The 23,960-nt window shown below is 36.7% G+C and overlaps 1 protein-coding gene across 8 annotated transcripts in view; it reads left to right on the plus strand.

The window, feature by feature from the left end:
* The window catches only part of Ttk (TTK protein kinase), a 41,185-nt gene that overhangs the window by 5,986 nt on the left and 11,239 nt on the right, over positions 1 to 23,960 (plus strand). For 7 of the 8 annotated variants that reach the window (XM_027411042.2, XM_027411039.1, XM_027411035.1 and 4 more), the window contains exons 5-15: positions 412 to 555; positions 1,003 to 1,117; positions 1,273 to 1,345; positions 1,438 to 1,532; positions 4,369 to 4,456; positions 5,842 to 5,962; positions 9,590 to 9,696; positions 11,334 to 11,470; positions 13,275 to 13,416; positions 15,865 to 15,957; positions 23,720 to 23,877. In XM_027411042.2, the coding sequence (XP_027266843.1) occupies positions 412 to 555; positions 1,003 to 1,117; positions 1,273 to 1,345; positions 1,438 to 1,532; positions 4,369 to 4,456; positions 5,842 to 5,962; positions 9,590 to 9,696; positions 11,334 to 11,470; positions 13,275 to 13,416; positions 15,865 to 15,957; positions 23,720 to 23,877 (1,273 nt within the window). The remainder of the gene's footprint in view (positions 1 to 411; positions 556 to 1,002; positions 1,118 to 1,272; positions 1,346 to 1,437; positions 1,533 to 4,368; positions 4,457 to 5,841; positions 5,963 to 9,589; positions 9,697 to 11,333; positions 11,471 to 13,274; positions 13,417 to 15,864; positions 15,958 to 23,719; positions 23,878 to 23,960) is intronic. The other variant, XM_027411037.1, reaches the window with a different exon arrangement.

Here is a 23,960-nt window from a genome sequence, read left to right on the forward strand (position 1 = left end):
GATGTTAGTTAGCCCTTTACCCTTCTTTTTATGTAAAACCTTTCACTAGAAGAGTCTTTAGCAAATTTTCAGTCTTGATGACTAAGTGTTACTATGAATAGTCTGTTATAACAAATGGTTGGTACTAGGACTGCTGTACTATGTAGAGTAGTCAAGATGTTTCTAATTGGTGTAGTTAGGTTTGGTTTTTTGTGCTAATTAAATTTCTAATGGTGTTTTAGTGATGAGCAGGAATTGGTAGAGAGGAGTTGAGTGTATCTGTATGAGAAGTAGGAAATTGCTTGCTTGTTTGCCTGTGCAATAATGTGAATAAGTCTACTTTTCCTCTTAGGTTCTAATGAATAAATGAGAAGCTGGAGATGGAGGGTAAAATGCGCTGGATCAAATAACAGTTATTTTCCCGTCTCTCAGGCAATCTTAAGAAAGGCGAACAGCTTCTTCATAAAGCTGTAGAAAGTGGAGCAGTGCCGCTGCAGATGCTGGAGGTCGCCATCCGCAACTTACACCTCCAGAAGAAGCAGCTGCTTTCCGAGGAGGACAAGAAGAGTTTATCAGGTGACTACCGGTGTATACTGTGCTTTGCTGGAGTAAAATCAGGCTTCAGGGTACTTTAAAGACCCCCCCCAAAAAAAAATAGGTATAATGATTAAAACCTGAAGTTAAATCGTAAGTGTAGAAGAGGTAAGATATTTAGAAGCAAAGATCCTTCCTGCATTAAACTTGTGTTGGTAACTCCTTAAAAATGACTTGGTCTAAGTTAGAAAGTAACATTTTATTCTTAGAAATAAAGGATATACTTTTACCCTGGGGTAAAAGCTATATGTGTAAAGAACATTTGAAGTGATAGTTGGAAAAAAATGTATTGATGACATTGTCATGCTTCCATATCTTGCATGAGGACTCTTACCTATTAAAAATTATCTTTTAAAATATTCCTATTTGTAAGATTACTCTTTTTTGTTGTTGTTGTAAATTTAATCATAGTTGTGAAATTTTTTGCAGCATCTACAGTACTGACTGCCCAAGAATCATTCTCCAGTTCAGTTGGAAATTTACAGAATAGGAACCTCAGTTGTGACTCCAGAGGACAGCCAGCTATAGCAAGGATTTTATATGGGTAAGAAGTTGAGTTCAGCTCTTTGCATGGTTATCTTTTATATATCCACAAATGTATATTTTTCATGCGAGTGTAATAACTATGTTTAACAGTAAAATAAAGATACATATTAATGGTATTCTCTGAAAAATCACAGCTATTTTCTTTCTGTTCAGAGAGAACGTGCCTCCACAAGATGCAGAAATGAGTCATCGAAATCCCTTAAAACAAAGTAACAAAACTAAACGGGTAAGTCATTCTCAGGCTACTTTGAGGAAGGTGATGGTAGTGAATTCTTTGTGTGTACCCATTAGTTACTTAATCTTTCAAATCATTCCTAGTCATGTCCCTTTGGAAGAGTTCCAGTTAACCTTCTAAATAGTCCAGATTACCATGTGAAGACAGATGGTTCAGCTGTGCCAAATTTTACAAAAAGGTATGTTTGAGTTTGGGTTTTTAAAATTTCTTTATATTTCTTTTCTTTCTTTCTTTCTTTTTTTTTTTTTTACTAAGTAATTGTAACTAGGATTAATTTATTTTTCTTTGTAGTTCTAGGGATTGATCCTAGGGCCTTAGATTTGCTAGGCAAGTTCTCTGCCATAGAGCTTCATCCAAATTCCTCCTTTTACTGTTTCTGTATTTGAGACAAGTTTCACTAAGTTTCCCAGGCTAGTCTTAAACTCATACTCCTGCCATAATCTGTGCCTTCTGGGACTGTGGGTGTTTGTGTCCACCAGACTTGGCATAATTTAATCTTTCTTTGGTGTTGGAAGTTACTGGGTTTCTTTTTGGTTTGTTTTTTGTTCTCCCAAGATGGACTGGTGTTCCTCCTGTCTCCATTTCTTGAGTGCTGGATTTACAGATATGTACCACCATGCCTAGCTTAAAGTGAATTTCTGCATGCTGTCAGGAACAAAAATGTGATTGGAGGAAATGACTTCAGTTTTCCCTCATTTGAAATATTCATTAAAGAAGCTATTAAATAATAGGAAATATGTGGCAAAGTTACCAAGTGAACGTGAAGTATGGACGCTTTGAAGTGTGAAACTTGTGGTGTTTGAGCTTTTCTTGTTAATGAGTAGCACCTCTAGCAGGGATGGAAGCTGGCCTGAAAACAAACAAAACAAACTGTAAAAGCCCTGGCTGTCCTGGAACTCATTCTGTAGACAGGAAACATCATAGGCATGTCTTTCTTTAGGCTGAGAAAGTTTTCTTCTTTGATTTTGTTGAATATATTTTCTGTGCTTTTGAGCAGTATTTTTTTCTCCCTCTATCCTATTATTCTTAGGTTTGGTCTTTTCAGTATCCCAGATTTTCTGGATATTTTGTGTTAGAATTTTTTTTGTGTTAAACATTTTCTTTGACCAATGAACCTATTACCTCTATCCTGTCTTCAATGCCTGAGATTCTCTCTTCCATTTCTTGTATTCTATTGTTGATGCTTACATCCATAGATCCTGATTGTTTACCCATGTTTTCCCTTTCCTTAATTTCCTCAAGTATGTGTTTTCTTTATATCCTCTATTTCATTTTTTAAGTTTTGGACTGTTGCCTTCACCTGTTTGACTGCTTTTTCTTGATTTTCCTTTAGGGATTTGTTGATTTCTTCCTATTTATTTATTTATTTATTTATTTATTTATTTATTTATTGTCTTTTCCTCCATTTCTTTAAGGGAGTTTTTCATTTCCTTTTTAAGGGCCTCTATCATCTTCATAAAGTTATTTTTTAGGTCGTCAGCTTCTGCCTCATCTGCATTGGGATGTTGAGGTCTTAATGCTGTAGAGGCACTAGTTTCTGGAGATGCTATATAGCTCTTTATGTTGTTGAATGTATTCTTACATTGTTATCTACCCATCTCTTCCTCTGATCAGTACAGGTGGAACCTGTGTTTTGGGGGGTCCCTCTTTCTCCAGTTGTAGTTTGGGGCTGTGGCTCTGTTGATCGATCCTCCAGGTGTAGGCAGGGCTGCATCTCTGGTGATCGACCCTCTGGTGTAAGTGGTTCCAGTGCTGTGGAGGTCTTTGATGCTGCTGGGTATCACGTACAGAGAATGGCACTGGAGGTTGCCTGGGACACAGGTGCTCTTTCCCAGAGGAGCTTCTTATTATAGTTTCTGGCAGCTGCTGCTGTTGATGCTTCCTGGCTGCCTGGCTTTCAGTGCCTCCTTCTGGTCCCTGGTTGGTCACTTGGGGCCTGTCTGCCTTGCTCACTGACCAGGACGAGTCAAATTCAGAGATCTGCCTACTTCTGCCTCCCAAGTGCTGGAATTAAAGGCATGAGCACAAACTTTTTAAAAATCCACTTAAGAGGTTGACTAGCTATTGGTCGGAATGATAGTGAGTTCATTCATTGTTTCAGAGCTCAGGGCTTCAAGAAGTGGGAGAGAGGCTGGAGCTGGCTCTGGTATAGTAAGTGCTAAACATGTGCCATGCTCTGGGCTCAATCCCCTAGCTTCAAAAAAGAAACGGGATAGGTTAATTGGCTGCTGAGTGAAGTGGTGCAGACCTGTAACCCCAGCTGGCAGGGTGGCTGAGCCAGGAGAATCTTTTAAATCACGAGGTTGGGGTGTTAGCCTGAAGAACATAGTAAGACTCCATCTTCAGTGATGAAACGTCATTCATCACATCTGATATATGTACTCTCAGTTGTGGCGTTTACTCCCAAATAACAAATGGGAATGCGGTGGTAGGTGTTAATAAAATTAGAAAATCAACTATTTTAGTTGGTATCTTCAATAATTGAGATGCTATTCTTTTTAGGCTTTGAATAATTATTGATAGTCAAAAAGGGTATGTGCATATAAGTTACATATGCTAGCTAATTTATCTTGCTCCTCCATTTCAAATACCTAGTTGAAGCAAACAGCCAGATTTTTGATGCTTTGTACAATAGACTGTATGCCAGATTATAGAGGTCCACATGGCAGTTCATTGCATGTTCTTATCCTTGATCTGTGTGAAGTCTGCGATGTTTCACCTACATACTTTTCCTTTCCCACATTCTTATCTTAACTCCAGCTGTAACTTATTAGGTAATGAAGACATAGGCAATCACCTATCTCTTTATCAATTTTGTCATTGCCCAGTACCTAATTTTTAAGCATGGTCACCTTTGTATTAGAATTATGTCACTCTTAAAGATGCCTTTTCAACAGATGCTTCAATTCAAAGTGTGTACATACCAAATATGTGTATTTAAAGCCAATTTTAAAATGAAAAAATTAAGCAATTTCAAGTTAACTGTTAAAATCCATTTGTTTCATGGGTAATAGAAAGATATCCGGATCAGAATACCGAGATTCGATTATTCCTGGATTCAAACCAAGTGGAAATGATTCCTCTGAACTGAGAGGTTTAAAGGTATTTCAACTTTACATGTTTGTGAAGCAAAAGTTCCATGTCTATAAGTCATAGAGCTTTCTTTAGGGAAAGAATCTAGTGTTTATCTGTCTCTAATGTTTTGGTGAAGCCACAGGAGATTTGAGACCACCCCTAAAAGATGGCACAGAAGTCTTGGACTGTCTCTTAAGATTAAGTTGTTAGAGCAAGTATCAGTCATCTTTTAGAAGAATCATGAGGTACATTAATTAGGCATATATTTTAATGGATCAGTTGGCCTGGGGCTGGGAATCAACACAGGGGTTTTTTACCAGGCTTTGTTTATTTCTACGTTTAATCATATGATTCTGACAAAGCATCTTAAAAATCAGAGAACATGTTGGTATCAGTTAATCTTCTCTGGCCCCACCTTTGTTAACTTTACCAAGAAGTGACTAATTCCAGATGCAGTGATTTCTAGAGGGTCTAATATTCTTAGCATACTTGGCTTAAATCCCTGGCATTGTCATGTAAATTTTCAACATTACAAGCTTTAATGATCTGTGCTTTGAAAAACTAATTTTCTCTACTTTTAGGGAATGGCACTTCATTGTATCAAAAAGATTACTATCTGAATTTATAACTAATTTTGGGGTTATACAAGTGTTAAGTTTTACTAGTGCTTTATTTTTGTAATACAGTGAAATCAGAACAGGGGATTTGGCTCAGTGGTAGAGCACTTAGCTGCCATATGTGGGGCTCTGGGTTCAGTTTCCAGTACTGCAAAACCTATAAACACATATTAAATAAAAAGTATAGTAATGTAAACAAGGTAATTACATTTTCTCTTGCCATCAGGCTTATTCTATATTGGATACAAACCTATTTTTTTTTCTTTTAAAAATTAATTATTTTTATTTTTTATTGATTTTTATATACCAATCACAGTTTCCCCTCCCCTCCTCTTGCTCCCCTCTTCCCACAACCCACCCCTGTCTACTCCTCAGAAAGGGTAAGGCCTCCTACCAGGTCAACGAGGCCTGGTACATTCAGTTGAGGCAGAACCAAGTTGTCCACCCTTCCCCTGCATCAAGATCGAACAAGGCATTGGATGCAAGCCTTCTAATACTTTCTTTTTTGAGTGGAATATAGTGTAACAAATAATATTAATATGTTCACTGAAAAAAATTCACCTCCACTGAAAACAAATTCACCAAGTTAATGGTTATGGCCCTGATGTTGTAATCAGTAATTGGGGAAATTAATATTTTCTGAGAGTTTGTGAGCCTATTCAAATATGAGAGATAGTTTTGCAAGCAGGCATTTTCACATAGATAAAACTATTATATTGAACAGTAAAACAAATTAGAAGGACTTCTATTTGTGGTATTATTATCTTATTTGAAATCTTTCTGTTTTTTGTGTAGCCCATTCAAACTATCCATTTCAAAGACTCTCTGGTGTCCAGTGAAAAAAGTTCTGAACTTATTTCTGAATCAGTAATCTTGAAGAATAAAACGGAATCAAGCCTTCTAACAAAATTGGAAGGTAAGTGCTCATGCAAGCAATCTTGGTTAACCTCAGTGGGCTGTTTACAAAAGAGGGCCATGGAAGTCACAGGGGGGCTTGTTAGGAATAAAAAAGGTTTCATTTAGGGAGAGGAGAGATGAGAAGGTAACCATAGCATGAAAATGATTCATTCTCTGTATATTTGAAAGTATCAAAGAATTAAAACACACACAGATTGGGGAGATGGCTCTCTGAGTAAAGTGCTTGCCATGTATGCATGAGGACCGAATTCAAATCTCCAGAACCCACATAAAGCTGAAAATGGTAGTATAGATCTGTGACTCCAGCAATCCTATGGTAAGATGGGAGGCAGGGGCAAGAGAATCCCCAGAAACTATTGGGAGCCATCTATTCTGATGTATATAGCATGGAATGAGAAGAGACCCTGTATCGAACAAAATAGAAGGCAAGAACTGGTACCTGAGGTTCTTCTCTGACTTCCATGATCATACACACACATACACACACACACACTCGTGTGCACACATACACACAGAAACCTACATAGCTTGAGAAAACAGATTAATGACCTATTTATAATATAAAACTTTGTCTTCCTTTATTTTCCATTTTATTTTATTTTATTTTATTTTACAGAATGTATGAAAAGTATTGACTCCTATAGGGGAGGAAGCCATTTGTCTAAAGGGTGCATAAAATAAAGAAAGGAGGGGCAGTAATATAATAGAAATAAAATAACAGTTATTTCTCTTAGACTGCTATTTTCATCAAAGGACAAAAAAGCAATTTCTGTATCACAGCTCACTCTCATTTTATTTTAAGTCACACTTTGATTTTCCACTACATAGCTACTGTAAATGTAATAGAGACCCAATAATTTTAGGAATGGAGGCCCAGAATTGCAAGTCAATTATGGAATGTATATAGAATAGATAACACATAATGTGGAATAAAATGTAAAGATTGTTAGGAGAGATGCAAGTAAAATGCTATGAGAATTTAGGAGAGGGAAAATTTTAGGAAACTAATTTGGATTAGGGAAAATATGGAAGAATATATGAAATAGAAGAAACTTGAAACCATTAGCATTTAAGTGGGGGCTACAGTAAGTAAGAGAGCTCAGATAGAGGGAGAATAGCTCAGGCAAATCATAAACAGGGCTGTCCAGTATGGCTAAACACTGGAAGACAGATGGATAGAGCGGGAATTAAGACTAGGTACCTTGAGTGACATGCTTGCTTTGTATTTTTTAGACCTCCAAAGTAAGCTGCTGCTTTCAGGGGAGAACCAGGGTTATCGGGTGACTTTGATTGTGTGCTGATGCTTTTCTGAAGCTGTGATAAGAGCTGTGGATAATATTTTAATGTCCTTGGGAAGCCCATAGTCCAGTCAGAGGCTGCATTGTTTGTCTCTCCTCTTGTTGTAGAGCTGGAGGAGGGACTTTGAAAACAAGTGGGGCTTGCCCTGGTGCTTGCCTGGTGCTTTCATGCACCTGGAAGTCCAGTGTCCCAGGAAAGCCTCGTCCTCAATAGTTTTTGCCTTGATGCTGATTGGAAACAGATTCCTAATCTTGGTATTTGTTGGAAACCATATTTCATATTTTCTTGTCATCTTTTGATACCATTGGGGAAAATCATCAATGACAAATATGCCTGTTAATAGTCTTCATTTGGTGGCTAATTTGATGAAATAGAATTCTGAATTTCTGTGCATTCTGACTTGCTAGTCTTTGTCTTTATACTTTCTCTTATTTTAAACAAGATTTATACCAGTATCCTAAACATATTTACAGATTCTAGGTAATCATTTTATGTTTCATATTTGATTCAACTTTGCTTGAACTTAACATGAACATGAATACATATGTGTAAGATAAAGAGTCAAGATTTGTCTTGATTTTTCTCATACAAATGTCTACTTGATCCAGGGCCATTTTGGATATCCTTTGGGAATGTAGGTGATTCTGTGTTGGTGTCTGGTTTTAATTTTTGTCTCTGCTTCACAGTTACTTTGTCTTTATTAGTGAGTCTTGATGCCTGTTAATGCTAGTGTGTGTTTTAGTTTTGGTCTTTAGGATTATTTCAGTTCTTATTAGCAGTTTGAATTTCCTTGAAAATATTAGGATCCATGTATTGGTTTCCAAACTTTGAAAAGTGGAAGTTTGATTGAGAGGCAGTTGAACCTGTAAAGATATCTGAGACAAATTGTCATCTTCAAACTTCAGCTTTTCAGGTTCCTAGCCTGGCATGTTTTCATTCACTTTAGACACTAAGAGATTGAGTTGTGTTCTCCGGAGCTCTTGACTACTATAGCAGATTTACCCTAGGGGAGTTGATAGTGGTGTTGTGATAATGAAGAGTACTCTTTGCTTCACAAAATCTTTGTGTTCAACTTTATTGCTGGCATATTGATTCTTTTTATTTTTTACTTAGATATATTGACATTTCTAAATTTGATGAACAATTCTAATAATTTTCCTATGTATTCTTTAGGGCTTTTGTTTTTGTTTAAATGCTTGTTTGCTTTATTTATTCTTTTGAAGACAAAGTCTCATGTTAGACTGCCTAGCTGTTCTCAAATGCACAATTGACTTGTTAAGGGCTGTGCTGCAGTGCCCAATTTGTGGGTTTTTATAGGTACACAATCATGTTTGAAAATAATATCTCTTTTCTTTCTTATCCTGTTCATTTTCTTTGTTATTTTGCAGCTTCTAAGAGGTCCAGGATTAGCATTGCTAGGAGGGGTGACAGATGAATTCCTTGCCTCACTATTTTAAGGGGACATTTTCAGTATTTTAACTGATACAACTGCTATAGATTTTTATTGTTGCTTTTATCTAGTTCTGTAAGTTTTTCTTTAGATGTAGACTATTAATATTTTTGTGTATTTGTGTGGTTAAAACATTGAATTTTATCAAATGGACTTTTATTGTTGAGTTAGCATCTATTTCGTTTTCATTATAGCAAGGTACAATGATTTTGGGGGATGTTTAGCAAGCAGCATTTAGGTATGAATAATTTTGGTATAATTTGTTAGGTCTTTCATTAATTGTTAATATTTTGCTTAGAGTTTAGAATTTGGTATTCATTGAATTGTAAATATGTTATTGAGTTTTTGTTTTTTTGGCCTTTTAGATAGTCAATTATAAGCTAGTAAAATAAAATCGGTATTAAAATGGAGGTCTAAGAACATTGGTTAGTTAGCTTCTTTCTCTTCATTAGTAAGACTTTAATGTCCACCCTTAAAAATTTTAAGTTATTTATTAAAAATCAGAAGCACTTAAATCTGGTATAGTCTCCAATGAAACTTTAAAGCTATTTAGGAAAGTTGCTGCCTTGTAGTTTGTGAACTTGACTCCTTCCATCCTCCCTTCCCCTCTTCCTTTTGTTTTTTTCAGAGTGAAAATGAAGCCTAGTTTTTACCACCCTCCTATTGCTTGAGTTTACTTACGTATTTTGGGTTTGTTTTGTTTTGAAATGGGGTCTTGCTGTACTGCCCAAGGTAGTTTCAAACTCCCTGGTTCAAGTGATCCTCTCCTACCACAGCCTCCCGAGTAGCTGAGACTACAAGCAAATACCACTATACCTGGCCTTAATTATTTTTACCATCAAATACTAATTTTTAATGATAACAATAAAATTTCAGAAACTCAAGTGCGTCAAGAACCAGAGATTGCAGAAAGAAAGCACAAACCATGGCAGTCCACAAGAAAGTCAGAGTATGTGAGCCAGAATCAGTTTCACATTCCGGAGGTAACTTTGTTGTCTTAAAGTACTGTCTTTAGTAATATGTGCCTGAAGCTTGATGACTGTGTTGGGTATTGTGTTTTAAAATATGGCATAAAGTGTTTATGCCATATTTAGTGGGATCGTTTATTTACAAGATGTTATTTTTTTAGAGTACTGTGATCAGTAGCACCTATAGATTTAATAAGAGTACATGTCAGGAGAAATTCTGTTTTTGTCAGTTTACTAATAAGCTGTTGTAGTTTTGGTAATATTTTTGTATGTGGATATGTGCCTGTGAATGCAGGTGCTCATGAGGGCCAGAGGCATTGGCTCTTCCTGGAGATCTCTGTGAGTTCAAGGCCCGCCTGAGCTCCAGGCCAGCCAAGACTACATAGTGAAACTGTTTAGAACAGTGGTTCTCTACCTTCCTAATGCTATGACCCTCTAATACAGCTCCTGGTGTTGTGGTAACCCCCAATGATAAAATTATTTTCATTGCCACTTCATAACTGTAATTTTGCTATTGTTACGAGTTGCAATGTAAATATTTTTGGAAATAGGTTTGACTAAGGGGTTATGACCCACAGGTTGAGAACCACTGGTCTACAACAAAACAAATAATACTTGGCTCTGGGTCATAAAAAAGTCAGCAATTCCTGATTTCTTCTGGCTTCTACACCCACCCTATGCATCACCTGTCTTATAGCTGGCCTTCAAATTTGTAACCTCTGTAATGACCATTCCTTCCTGGTAGCCACATACACTTATATGCTCACTTCTTACTTCCAAAATCACAAGTGCACACATCCCACTCTTATCACTGACATTTCATTGCTCAGTAACTTACTCGAACAGTTACTTAATCACATATTCATCACTAATCCTAGTGTACATGTCTGCACTCCTGTGTACACAGAGGATGTCTTAAATGAAAGAGAAAACATTTCAAGAAGAGTGGTCAGAGGATTCTAGTACAGAAAGTAGAATAGATTTATCCATTATGATTCTTGAGTATAGTCTGAAATAATAATAGAAATCAATGTAATCTAATGCAAATACTTTCTAAAACTAAGACTGTCCACAAATTGAAGTTTGTCTCTGTAGATAGAAGAATATTGTATAAATATGGCTTGTTTTGTTAAATAATTTTGTGTGCCTTCCTGATATATAACCAGTGTGAGTAGAGTATATTAGGATGATCTGTAATAAAATTTAACTAAAAGTTGAGCAGGGGACAGAGCTCAGTCAGTGCTTGTTGCACAAGCATGAAGCCCTGACTTTATATCATGAGCATCAGTGTAAAAAGCCAGGGGTGGTGGCATGTGCTTGTAGGGAGATAGAGACAGGTGGGTCCCTAGGGCTCATTGGTCTGTTGGCCCAACCTAGCATAATCTATGAACCTCAGATCCTAGATAGAGACTTGGTCTCAAAGCATGAGGTGCATGGCATCTGAAGAGCACCCTAAGTTGACCAATGAACTCCACCTTTACATGTGCACATGTGTGAATACCTACATGCATAAACATGAACACACACATGCCCACCTGTTTTAGTATGTTTTACTTTTCATATTTTTATTATTGTAAAGGTTATATTTGTTAAACTGTTATATCGTCCAATTTTAAAACTCTTAAGTCATGGAATTTTAAATTTTCTTTTAGCAGAAGTGTACCACTGTTGAGCAACTTGCCTTATCAGTTTCAAAGCAGTCACCTCCGATGTCAGCTCCTAAATGGATTGATCCAAAATCTGTTTGTGAGACACCTAGTAGCAATTCCTTGGATGATTACATGAGCTGGTAATTACCTTTTGTGTTGAGCTCAGAATGCAAGGTAGTGAATAGAAATAAGACAAGTTTTAGGACTAAACTGAACTTGCTTGAACCCACTCTCTTTATTATAGACGTTGAAATTACTGTTTTTTCCAACATCCATTTTGGTCACCTATAAAATGCAAAGGGGAAAGTGGTTATGATTGCACATGTATTATCTTGATGTATAGTAATTCTGTTTCTAAGGACTGTTGTAGAAGTATTAGTCTTTGTCAGTGTAATCTTTACCTAGAGCTTGGGAATCTGAGAACACATTCTCTCTTTTGTTAACATGTATGCCTCTCTGAGACACATGTTTTAAAGAAGTTTAGCATTCTTAGAATGAATAAAGGGATAGATATTTCTGTGTAGGAAGTGGTATTTGTAATGAGATGGCCTCTGAAAGAGGTCAGGTATATAATTCACATGGTTTGGAAAGTATTCAAAGATAAAGGACTTGGGAGAAACTGGATGGTCAGGGCTAATGAAAAGGTGTAATAAAAAAGGTTTTGCAAAAGAAAATGAGTGGCATTTCAAATAAAAGAAATAACCTTCAACTGTTGGCTATATTTTTAATATTTCTCACCCCCCACTCCCCTAATTTTTGAGACAAGGTTTCTCTGTGTAGCTCTGACTGTCCTAGAACTAGCTCTGTAGAACAGGCTGGCCTTGAACTCACAGATATCTGCTGCCTCTCCCTCTGCCTCCTGAGTGCCGGGATTAAAGGTGTACACCACCACAGCCCAGCTTTATTTTTAATGTTTTTAAGGAGTAATATAATTCCATAATGCCTTTGGAATTTTATTTGCAGAATACCATTTTGTATCCTAATTAGAACTGTGCTTTTTATAACCAGTTTCTTATCTGTTTAATAGTTTTATTATTGCCTCCTTTTATTTCATGTAAGCGATTTCTAAGAATGATTGCTAGCTAAAAGAATAATGCTTTTGTTAAGGTCTTTATGTGTGTATGTGTTTATTTAGGTCTGTGCATGTAACTGCAGGCCATAGTGGGGTGTCACTCTCCACCTTATTCCCTTTAGATAGGATCTCTCATGGAACCTGGGGCTAGACTGGCTAGCAAGCCTTGGTCATACTTGTGACTGTGACCCCCATGCTCTAGGGTTATGGGCCTGCACATAGCCATGCCCAGCTTCTTACATAGGTGTTGGGGATTCTGACTCAGGTCCTTGTGCTTGCACAGCAAGTGCACTTAGCCTCCCAGCCACCTTTCCAGCCCCAAGTTATATATTGTTAATATTTTTAAAGTTCTTTTGTGCCAACTACTGTTACTGATAATGTAGCTATAATAGCAAACAAAGGGAGCAAAGTGTGAATGTGTACTGAACAGACACACAAACGGAAACACCAAACCTCTTTGGTGACATAATTGGCTCTTGGCTATTTCTTGCAGACTGTCATAGAACATTATTATTTAAAAAACAGTTCTAAAATCTGTGGCAGACCTTTGCCTTGACTGAACTGTTAAATTCTCCTTACTCCATATGTTTAATTCAGTTTGCTTATTTTATTAACAAGGGTTTCTTTTCAGGAGATAACAATTTTCCTGAAATTAAATACCTGGTGATGATATAAGTAGAACAAATAAATATCAGCTATTATGAAAACTAGGTAATGTGCCGTAATTAGAAAATGTAAATATTGGCTCTTAAGAAAAAAATAGCTAATGTGGCAATTTTAGGTTTATGTGACTCCATTTTTAGAGTATCTGAAGACTTAAAACCATCCTTTTAATTTAATAGTTTTATATTAAAGAAAAAAATCTTTTCCAGTTTTAAGACTCCAGTTGTAAAGAGTGACTTTCCCCCTGCTTGCCCGTCATCATCAACACCTTTCAGCCAGCTTGCCTGTCTCCAGCAGCAGCAGCAGCAGCAGCAGCAGCAAGGTCTTAGTACTCCTCTTCAAAACTTGCAGGTTCGATGAGCACGCTTTATGGTGGCATGTTAAGCTGCAGTCAATCTCAGAGATCTTGCTTTCACAGTATCAGGTTGTCAGGAAAGGTCTTCAGACCCTGTCTATTCTTTAGGAAACTTTTTGACATCTTGACTAGAGTGTCTCCCACCTATGTTCAATGAGTAGGCCCAAGGATCCAGATTGAATGGTTTAGTAAAACTTCTCTTGTAATAGAGCTTGCTTTCTATATATGAGCAGCTTCATGCAGTTCATTTGGAAAAGTGAATCTTATAATCAGCGTAGCAATTTGAGGTACTTAGAATGTATTATAATTAATGTAAACTAGCAAAGATTTTTCTGGCATATGAATTGCCATTTGACCAAAAAAAAGGTGCCAAGTTATTAAATTATTGTATAGTACCTCCCAGCGCAGTGTGAACATGGGTCTTTTAGATAGACTTCATGGAGGTGACTCTTGGCTGTGTGATTCACCAGCTGTGTGATCTTTGGCAAGTCAGATGAACTCTTTGTACCCATTTCATCATGTAACAAGTGGAGAAATAACAATACCTACTGCTAGAAGAGTTGTGAAGGTTACGTTAATTGCATGTGTAACTCTTAAAGCAGAGCATGGGCAGACACTTAAAAGTTATAAATGTTAACTTCTGTTGTTATTTAAGTGAAACAGCCAAAAGAGTGATCATCTATTAAAACCAACTGATTAAAAATAATTGATAGAAAGTAGAAAAGTGATTACATACCTGGAAGGGAGGAATTGGGGGGCTGCTGATAGGCAATGGGTTCCAGTATTTGATGACAGAAAATTCTGGGGATGGATAGTGGTGTTGTTTCCACACTGACTAGAGTATCTAATACCACTGAATTGCACTTAAAAATGGTTAGAAAGGCAACATTTGGGTTATGTATATTTTGCCACTATTAAAAAAGATGAACAAAAGATTACCTGATGGTAGATTATATAACTAATTATGGAAAGACTTGATAGAGTCTGGAGACTTGAAATTATATAAGTTACAAAGTGAAAGGAAAGCCTGGCATGTTGGCACAAGCCTTTAATCCCAGCTTTTAGGACACAGAGGCAGGAAGATCGCTGTGAGTTTGAGACCAGCCTGATCTTCATAGTAGGTTCCAGGACATCCAGGATTACATAGAAAAACCTTTTCTCCAGAGGGAGACAGAGAGATTTATGTTGACTCAAGATCAGTTTATTGACCTGTTAGTGGTAACAAGTCCTGTTCTGGCTAAAATCTAGAAGGCAGTTCAAAAGTGACTGGGAATGGGGCTTGGAGAATGTTCTATACTGCTGCCACGAGGGACTTAAAAAGCAGTCAGGTGTGGCCTGTAGCTTGGGAAAGGAAAAAACAGTGTTCAAGGCATTGCTGAGTTTTTGGAAGTTATGGTGGCATAAGAGAAGCAGAGTAAACTGATCTAATTTAGTAGTTTGGAAGCTCTGGCCCCAGTGAGGAGAGGTGGATAGGGATAAGGAGTCCCGTAGAGGGAGCTGCTGGTATTGAGGTAGAGTTTGCTGGTATTACTGTATTCTGAAAAGTGTTCACAGCAGGGGTAAGGATGTCAAAGTCATTATTGCCTAGAAACACTGTTTACAGAGGAACAAAGAAAACACACAGGAGACAGCTCTGACTTAAGTCTTTCAAGTCCCGAGAATGAAGAAGTTAGAACCCATCTTGTCTGTTTCTATAGGAGACTACCTAGAAGAATCTCTCATTTTGGATTTAAAACATGACTCAGTTAAACTGAAATTTATTCCAACTTTGATCCAATTTAGTTACTTGGCTAATCAAAAACTCTTCATTTCAGCTTTACTGTCTCAAACTATGGCCTCTTAAGCTTCTTTATAAGCACAAAGCGAGACCATCCAGTTATAAGAGAAGGAAGGAAAGGGCACTGATATGCATCAGTTGATAGATTGCCTGGGAAGATGCTGAGGTTTGGAGAAATTACATAACTTCTTGAACTTCAGTCAAGACAGAAGAGAGGGATGGGTGTTATTGAAATGTCATTGTCTAACTGACTGAAGCTCACTGCACCTTAGCACATTGTTTTTATATAATGTTAAATGGGGTGGGCAGGAGACTGACTACGTGCATATGGAAGTAAAGAGGTGCAAGGAAAAGAAAAGAAATAGGAGAGAAAGGTGAAATGGGTAGCTCGGGAGTTTGTCCATTGGATATTAACTGGCATTCTTCAATTTTCTATTCAGATTAAATAAAAATTACTTAAAGAGGAATCCCCTTTAGAAGTTTATCTCTGAAATCATTTGACATACTTTTCTCTTATTCATCTTTTGTGGTTTTTGTTGTTCTAGATTCTTTTTGAGACAGTCTTTTGTAGATTTGGGCTGGCCAAAATTGGGAGCATTTCACTATACCTAATGCAGACTAGTTTCTTAGATATGTTTCTTTGAACTTATATATTTTAATTGTTTAGATTTCAGGATCCTCATCAATAAATGAATGCATTTGTGTTAAAGGAAGAATTTATTCCATATTAAAACAGATAGGCAGTGGAGGCTCAAGTAAGGTAAGTATCAGATGATACTTGTCTTTTCAAGTATGGGAGCTGTTTTATCTCCTAGAAGCCTTTGGCTGTAGCCAGAAAATCTGCCTCATATCCTCCTCTTCCTTCCCTTAAAATAACTTACCCTCTTTAGACCTACAGCTGGATCTCAGTCTCATGCCTTTTCTCCAGTGGCCTGTGCGTTCAGATTCCTTCTGTCACGTATTATCACATTATATATTATCACAAGGAGACTGGAAAGCTGAATGAGGACATGGCATGATCTGCTGGTGTGCTTAGAGTCACTCAGTAAGATTTTTCATTAGTGGGTTTCATTTATTTGAGGTTTCCCATCTTAAAAATGTTCTAGTCACATAAATTCCTGCAATTAGATTACTTCCTAAATTTATCTGAATGATTTGTTTTTAAATGTATTTTTATTTTTTAAATGAGTGTGCAACATAGTAGGTAGGTAGCATTATGACCTTCCGTTTTCATCCATTTTCCTACAGATTTCATTTTTCTTTATAACTAAATGAAATCTCATTATTAATATATATTTTTCATTATCCATTCAGTTGTTTGTGAACATTTAGGTTGGTTTCATTTCTTGCTGTTGTGAATAGAATGACAATTGCCATAGATGTACAAGTGTCTGTGTTGTAAGATATGCAATCCTTTGAGTACATGTCCACAAATGATACAGCTGGGCAATATTAAGAAACCTCCATACTGACTTCATAATGACTGCATCAGCAGTGAATAAGTGTTCCTCTTCCCCACGTCTCACCAACATTTGTTGTCGAATCTTGATGATGTCTATTCTGACTGGGATGAGGCAGTATCTCAAAGTAGTTTTAATATATATTTTCTAGGCTTTGATCACACCTAAAAAATATTCTTTGGCCATTTGTGTTTCTTTTTAATTTATTCTTTCTTTTACATATTTCAGTTTTTGCCTGCCTGTATGTTTGTATCACAGAGTTCCTTCTGCCTGTCCCTGCTGAGTGTAGGGTGCTTGTGCAGGCCTGAAGAGAGTATTGGATCCTCTGAAACTATAATTACAGACAGTTGTCAACCACCATGCGGGTGCTAGGAATTGAACATGGGTCCTCTAGGAGAGTAGTGTTCCTAATAGCTGATCCGTTTTGGCAGCCCTGTTTCTTTTTTCAAGAATTGTCTATTTCACTAGCCTGTTTGTTGATTAGCAATTTTGTTTTACTTTGCAGTTCGCTGTAATTCTGGGTATTGGTCCCCTTTCTGAAGAATAGGTAGCTAAAATCTTCCTCTTGTTCTATAGGTTGTCTGTTTATAGTTTCTTTTACTCTACAGGAACTTTATAATTTCATGTAGTCCCATTTGTTGATTCTTGGGGCTATTTCCTGTATCTCAATGCATATTCCGCATTTCCCTCTAGCAGATTCACTTTTTTAAGTTTTAAATTGTCTTTGTTCTACTTTGAATTGACTTTTGTACAGGATGAAAGATAAAGATCTAACTTCATGTTTTGCAAGTGAAAGTCCAGCTTGCTGATGCCATTTGTTAAATGGGCTATCTTTCCAATGCATGCATTTGAGGTCTTTGTCAAGTATTAGATGGCAGTAGTTTTGCTGGTTTGTTTCCAGGTCTTCTATTCTGTTCCATTGGCCCATCTGTTTTTATGTCAGTACCCAGCTATCATTACTTCTATTTCCCTATGGTATAATTTGAAGTCATGTAATGATATCTCCAGATGTATTCTTGGTCCTTAGGATTGCTTTGACTATTCATGGTCTTTTTGTTATTCCATATGAAATCCCACATTGTTTTAATTTTTTTCTAGTTCTGTGAAGAATAGCATTGAGATTTTGATGGATAGCACATTAAATCTGTAGATTAATTTTGGTAATATAGCTATTTTCATGATACTAACTGCCATTTCAGTATCATGGAAAAGCTTTCTATTGTCTATTGTCTTTTTTGGTTTCCTTTTCGAGTGTCTTAAAGTTGTGAGTAGGTTTATTCCTAGGTACTCTTGTTGGAGTTGTTATGACTGGTATATGTTGTTTAATATCTTTGTAAGTTCACTGTAGATATATATGAAGGGTACTTATTTCTGTATGTTGATTTTAAATCCTGATACTAAGTGTTTACTGGGGCTAAGTGGAATTGTGTCATCTACAAGTAGGAGTGGTTTGGCTTTTTCCTTATTTTTATCCCATTTGTCTTGTCTTTCTCGTGTTTTAATGCTCTAGCTGAGACTTATACTGAGTGTTATACTGAATAAGAAGCAAGAGTAGTCATCCTTGTCACACTCATCATTTTAAAGGAATTTACTTCTTCCTGTGTTTAATATATGTTGTATACAACCTTTATTGTTTTGAGGGATGTTCCATCTAGTCCTAATTTCTATAGGATTTTTATCATGAAGACATGGTGAACTTTGCCAAATGCCTTTTCTGAATCTGTTGAGATGATCATGTGATTTCCGTATTTATTACATTTATTGATATGTGTGTAGGAGTTAGTCTCCACGATGATTCCTATTTAGTTGTGACATTTGATTTTTTCAATGTGTTTTAAGTTTTGTTTGTTTAAATATTTTGTTGAGAACGTTTACATCTATGTTCATCATAGAAATTGGTTTGTTTGTCTTTTTTTTTTTCTTTTTTTTTTTTTTTTCTGTCTTTATCTGGATTTGGTATCAGGGTAGCCCTGGCTTTGTAGAGGGAATTTGGTGTTGTTCCTTCACTTTCTATTTTGTGGAATAGTTGGAGAAGTGTTAGTACTAGCTCTTGTTTTAAAATATGATAGAATTCAGTGAACACATCTTGTCCTGGGCTTTTCTTTGTGGGGAATCTTTAGATTACAACTTCACTCTCATTGCTTGTAATGCTGTTATTCACTTAAATATCTATCCATTTCTTGTTGTCTAGCTTTTTGAAATGTACGTATTCAAAGTTTTTTCTAATGATCCTCTGGATTTCATTAGAGTGTGCCACCACTGCCTGGCTGAGCTCTAATTTTTTTTTTAATATGAGCATGTATAGTTATAAATTCTCACTTTATGACTATCTTGGCTGTATTTCAGGGTTCTGGCAGGTAGTATTCTCATTTTCATTTGACTCCAGCAATTTTTCTAGTTTCATTTAAAAGTGTTTAGTCTCCAAGTATTTTTGTAGTTTTTCTTATTATTGACTTCTATTTTTATCCTGATGTGATACAAGGGGTTACTGCAGTTTGTCTCATTTGTAAGGTTTGCTGAATGCTGTGTAGTGTGATCAGCTGGGGAGGTTACATGTACTGACACTATGATTCCGAGTTTGTTTGGCAGAATGTTCTATATAACATTCATCTATCTATGGTATAATTTATCTCTGAAATGATTTTACTTTTAGCTTGGGGGAGCTACATAAACACAAGATTGGGGTATCAAAGACTCACACTATTAATATGTCAGGACCTATGTGGCCTTTTATGTCTTTTAGTGTTTGTTTTATGAAATTGGCACCAATATCCATCCCATAAATGTTTATAAATGTTGTATTTCATGATACATTGTTTCTTTTATTAACATGTAACAATCTCTTTATCTCTTTGGATTAGTTTTGGTTTGAGGTCTACTTTATTAGAAGAATAGCTATGACTGCTTGTTAATACTTATGCTTTGATATCTGTCCTTCAATACTTTTAAGTTTTGTTTGTTTGATGTCTTTATTCACTACATGTGTTTCTTATAGACAAAAAATAATTGATTCTTGTTTTCTAATCAGTCAGGCTGTTTTCATGTAAGATTATTGCTGTTGAAACAGACTTGCTATTTCTTAAATTTGTTAGGTTGTGTTCTGGTCGACAGAATTTTTGTTATTTCACTTGTGTTGATTTTAGGCATTTGCTGTTTACTGTGTTAGACACTTGATTCTCTCCTGGCCCTTCTTTGTGCTTCTACAGAGTGTGTATTTTTTTTTTTTCATGTGTTCTCCTGGAGAAAGCTGTATTAGTTCCTTTTCTGTTGTTGTGATGAAGCTCTTTAACCAAGGGAACTTAGAGCTTAATTTGGCTGACTATTCCGAAGGGAGAAGAGCCCATGATGTCATAAGTATAACAAGCAACAAACATGGAGGCAGGACTAGGAAGCAGAGAGGGTAAACCAGCAGTGGAACCTTAAGCTCTCAAAGCCTGTCCCAGTGATCTACTCCAGCAAGGCCACATCACCTAACCCTTCCTAAATATTACCGCAAACTGAGGACTGTCTGTTCAGATGCTACAGGAGACATTCATTAATTATTCACCACAGAAGCTTTCTTTTTCTTTCCTGTATTATATTTCTTTAAAAAAAAAATTTTTTTCTGCAGTGCTGGCTTGGTTTTATGAGTTGCTTTAATTTGTCTTAAAATACCCTATTTCTCCACTAATTTTGAAGAGTAACTTTTGACATTCTTGGTTTTTAGGTGCTCATTTTAAGCTGTTCTGGCTTCTAGATGATGCAGATTACTCTGTGACCCCTGCCTTTATGTGTGAGTGGGATTTTTCCTGTGCTGCTTTTTATATTATTTGCTTTGTGTTCTGATTCCTCAACCATGACATATCATGGAACATTCTATGCCTCTTCTCTTTGGATATCTACTTCTTTCTCCAGCTATGGGACATTTCCTGCTACAATTTTATTTGTCTATTCTTTTTTAATTTATCACAGATCTTTTTTCTAATCTATGAATTCTCAGATATGGATTTTTGGATGTATCCCAGACTTTTTAGGAGTATTGCCTGTGTGTATTATATATCTAAGTGTATTATGGTCTCTGCTTTGCCCTCCATCCCCAGTATTTGTTCTTTTTAGTCAAGATACTTTTTGGTGTGGCTTTTACTTAACTGAACATTTGTTCCTATTACTTGTTTGGTTCCTTTTCAATGTTTCAGTTTCCCTGTTAATTCTTTTCCATATTTTGTACTTTCTCCTCCGCTTTGCTGTTTGTTCACTTTGGAGATTATCATTTCAGTGTCTTGGATTTAATTCCTTAGATCATGCACATGTTTGTTTGAGTCTTATCTGGTCATTAATTCATTTAAAGAGTAGGTCTCTGAATATTTCAGTCTCAATGGTTTCGTTTTCTTCTGCTTGGAGCCCTGAGCTCTGCTCTTATTTACCTGACTAAGGAGGAAAAGCATGTGAGTGCTGTCTTTACAAACCATGATTCTCACCTCACTGCCTTTGTCACTCACCAATAAAGCCACCTTCAAGATCATCAGGCCTCCATATTTTTGTCAAAACGGGTTCTGTGTTTTGACTTTTAGGTTTCTTAGTAGACAGTTGGGGTTTGTTCTTGTTGTAGTTGTTCTCACTGACAAGTGCACACTTGTATTATTCTCTCACGCTGACTGATCTTTTCCAGTCTTCCTCGGTTCCCTGAACCGTAGGTGTGATGCCTCAGTACTTGGGCTTTGGTCACTTTTCTTCTCTTTCTGAACTCAAGCCGGCCTTTGGCGTTTTCTTCCAGTGTTGTGATTGTAAATGCTGTGTTTATGCTTACAGTTTCCAAACTTGTATTTCCAGTTCAGTCCTCTCATTTCTAGATGAACTTTCCAAACTTGACTGCTCAGCATCTCTTCTTGGTTGCCAGGTGTTTGAGATGGATGTGTAAACACTTGCTCTCTAGTTTTTCCAGTTGCGGTAAATAGCAACTCCATTCTTACAATTACTTGTGTAAAACCTATTGACTGGTCTTATTGTCATACACACATTTAGCCAATCAGCTTGAGTAGCTTCAGAATCTATTTTTTTTTTTTAGTGTTAGTCTGAAGCATCTATTACCTTTTTACTTAGTTTATTATAATAAATAATAAGCTCACACAGTCTTTGTTCTGACCTGGTCTATATCTTCCCTTCGTCTCTTTCTTCCACTTTATAACCCATCTAGCCTTGAATTTGTAGCAATTCTTCTGCCTCAGCCTCCAAAATGCTGGGATTACTGGCGTGTGTTACCAGCCCATCTCTGTCCTCATGTCTTTGCTTGTGTCCTCTCGGCCAAGCAGTACTTAATACTTGAAAACTGCAGCTCCTACCTTCTAATCACCTCTGTTCTCCATTCTCTATCTTTTTACTGTAGTTTTCTTTCTTTCTCTCTTTCTTTTTTTATTTTCTTAAGGCTGGTGTCAAACTCAGATCAGCCTGCTTCTGCCTTCTAAGTGCTGAGATTAAAGTGTATGCAATCATGCCTAGCTGTAGCTTCCCTATTAACCACATTCTGTGAATAGTTTGTTGTTTGTGCCCTTCTCTGTACTTACTATCAAGATGGCAATGTTTGACTGCTCAGTGATGTTAGGTTTGATGTCTACAGCTGAATAGAGACATCATTCATTTGTTGCATATTAGGCTATCCTATGCTACTATGGTGATACACAAAACAGGGCTATTGGGCTTAAATTTTACTGTATTTCTCTAAGTCAGCTAACAGTAGCGAGTCTTATTAATGTATTGCAAATAAGGAAGGCATCACACATTGCAGCACTCATCTATAATCTCAGCACCTGGCATGCAGAGGCAAGATTTGCCTGGGCTACAAACATAAGATATGTAGGCTAGGGGTATGCTCTGACAGAACATGTACTTAGCGTGTGCAAGGTCTTGGGTTTAATCCCCAACATCAAAATCATAAGCAAAAAAACAAAATAAATAGTGTATATTACCAGACATAGCAGGTCTTCTAATATTTTCCCTTTCATGTTCCCTTTACCAAATTTTCAATTGTGAGCATAAGGAAGGAGCTGGGGTAAGAGCAATTAAATAGGAATGATAGGAAAGAGGATGCCTTTCGGAAGGAGACCAGCAGGAGGGGGATAGGGGAAGGAAGTGAGCAGGGAAGAGAGTATGTGTGAAATGGTATAACAAAACCCCTTACAGTGTGAATTTTTTGGAAAAGTTGGTATTGAAGAAGAGTGAGCTCTACTTAGGGCCTGATGGGCCTTCTTATGTGTGTAGTTTCGGCCCTTTGAGCCTCACATTCATTTAGGCTCATTGTTTCCAGTGAGCCTATGGGGTAGTCACAGTTAAATGACACAGTTTTCAGTGTCATAGGGTACAGGTGGATACACATTTGTTTTAGGCCCTTTGCTTTGGTTTTGAATTACTGAAGTCTGAGGCACCACTGCAGTGAAGTGTGTACTGGAAGCTGTACACTCAGTATGCTTGCCTCTCTCAGAATGTTATTTGTCCTATTGGTGTTTTTAGAAATTGACTCATAAGAACGTTATCACTCCTGCCAACGGAACTGGAAATGTGACTGACCCTACTTTCCACAAATGGATGTAATGATGGCTTATAATTACCGTATTTTTAAAAATACCCTCTATCAAAGAAATGAACTTGTTGACATTAGGCACAATGAAAAAAAAGAAAAAAAAAAAACCCTCACTGTCTTAAGAAGTGAGTTGTCTATCACAGCCCTACTCATCCTTATCATTTGTGAATCTCTTTTCCTCAGTGTTATTTCCCTGAGGCATCCCAAGAGTTTTATGAACATAGCAAATTTAAGTTGTTTTCCTTAGATGTGGAAAACTTCAGGTGCTTGTCAGTTGAGTTATTTGAACATCCATTGTCATAGGGTCTGGAAATGGGCGCTTACTTTCTCATCATCACTCTTCTTTTTACTTCTACTTTCCAGATAGGCCCAGAATCTTTCAATTGTACATGTCAGTATTTCTGTCAGAATTTTCTCATCCTAAAATTGTTGGTCTAAAATTAAAAAGCATTGTGATGGCTTACAGAGGGAGAGTGTATCCTAAACTTTTCTCTTTGCTGTCTGTGCAGGTATTTCAGGTATTGAATGAAAAGAAGCAAATATATGCTATAAAATATGTGAACCTAGAAGACGCAGATAACCAGACTATTGACAGCTACCGGAATGAGATAGCTTATTTGAACAAACTACAACAACACAGTGATAAGATCATCCGACTCTATGACTAGTATGGATCTATTTTTATTTTAAAAAGAAAACTTTGTTTTGCCATAATTCTTAGGCAAACAGTAAGTTTAATGTAAGCAATTA

The sequence above is a fragment of the Cricetulus griseus genome, chromosome 4, assembly GCF_003668045.3.
Source record: "Cricetulus griseus strain 17A/GY chromosome 4, alternate assembly CriGri-PICRH-1.0, whole genome shotgun sequence".
Taxonomy (NCBI): domain Eukaryota; kingdom Metazoa; phylum Chordata; class Mammalia; order Rodentia; family Cricetidae; genus Cricetulus; species Cricetulus griseus.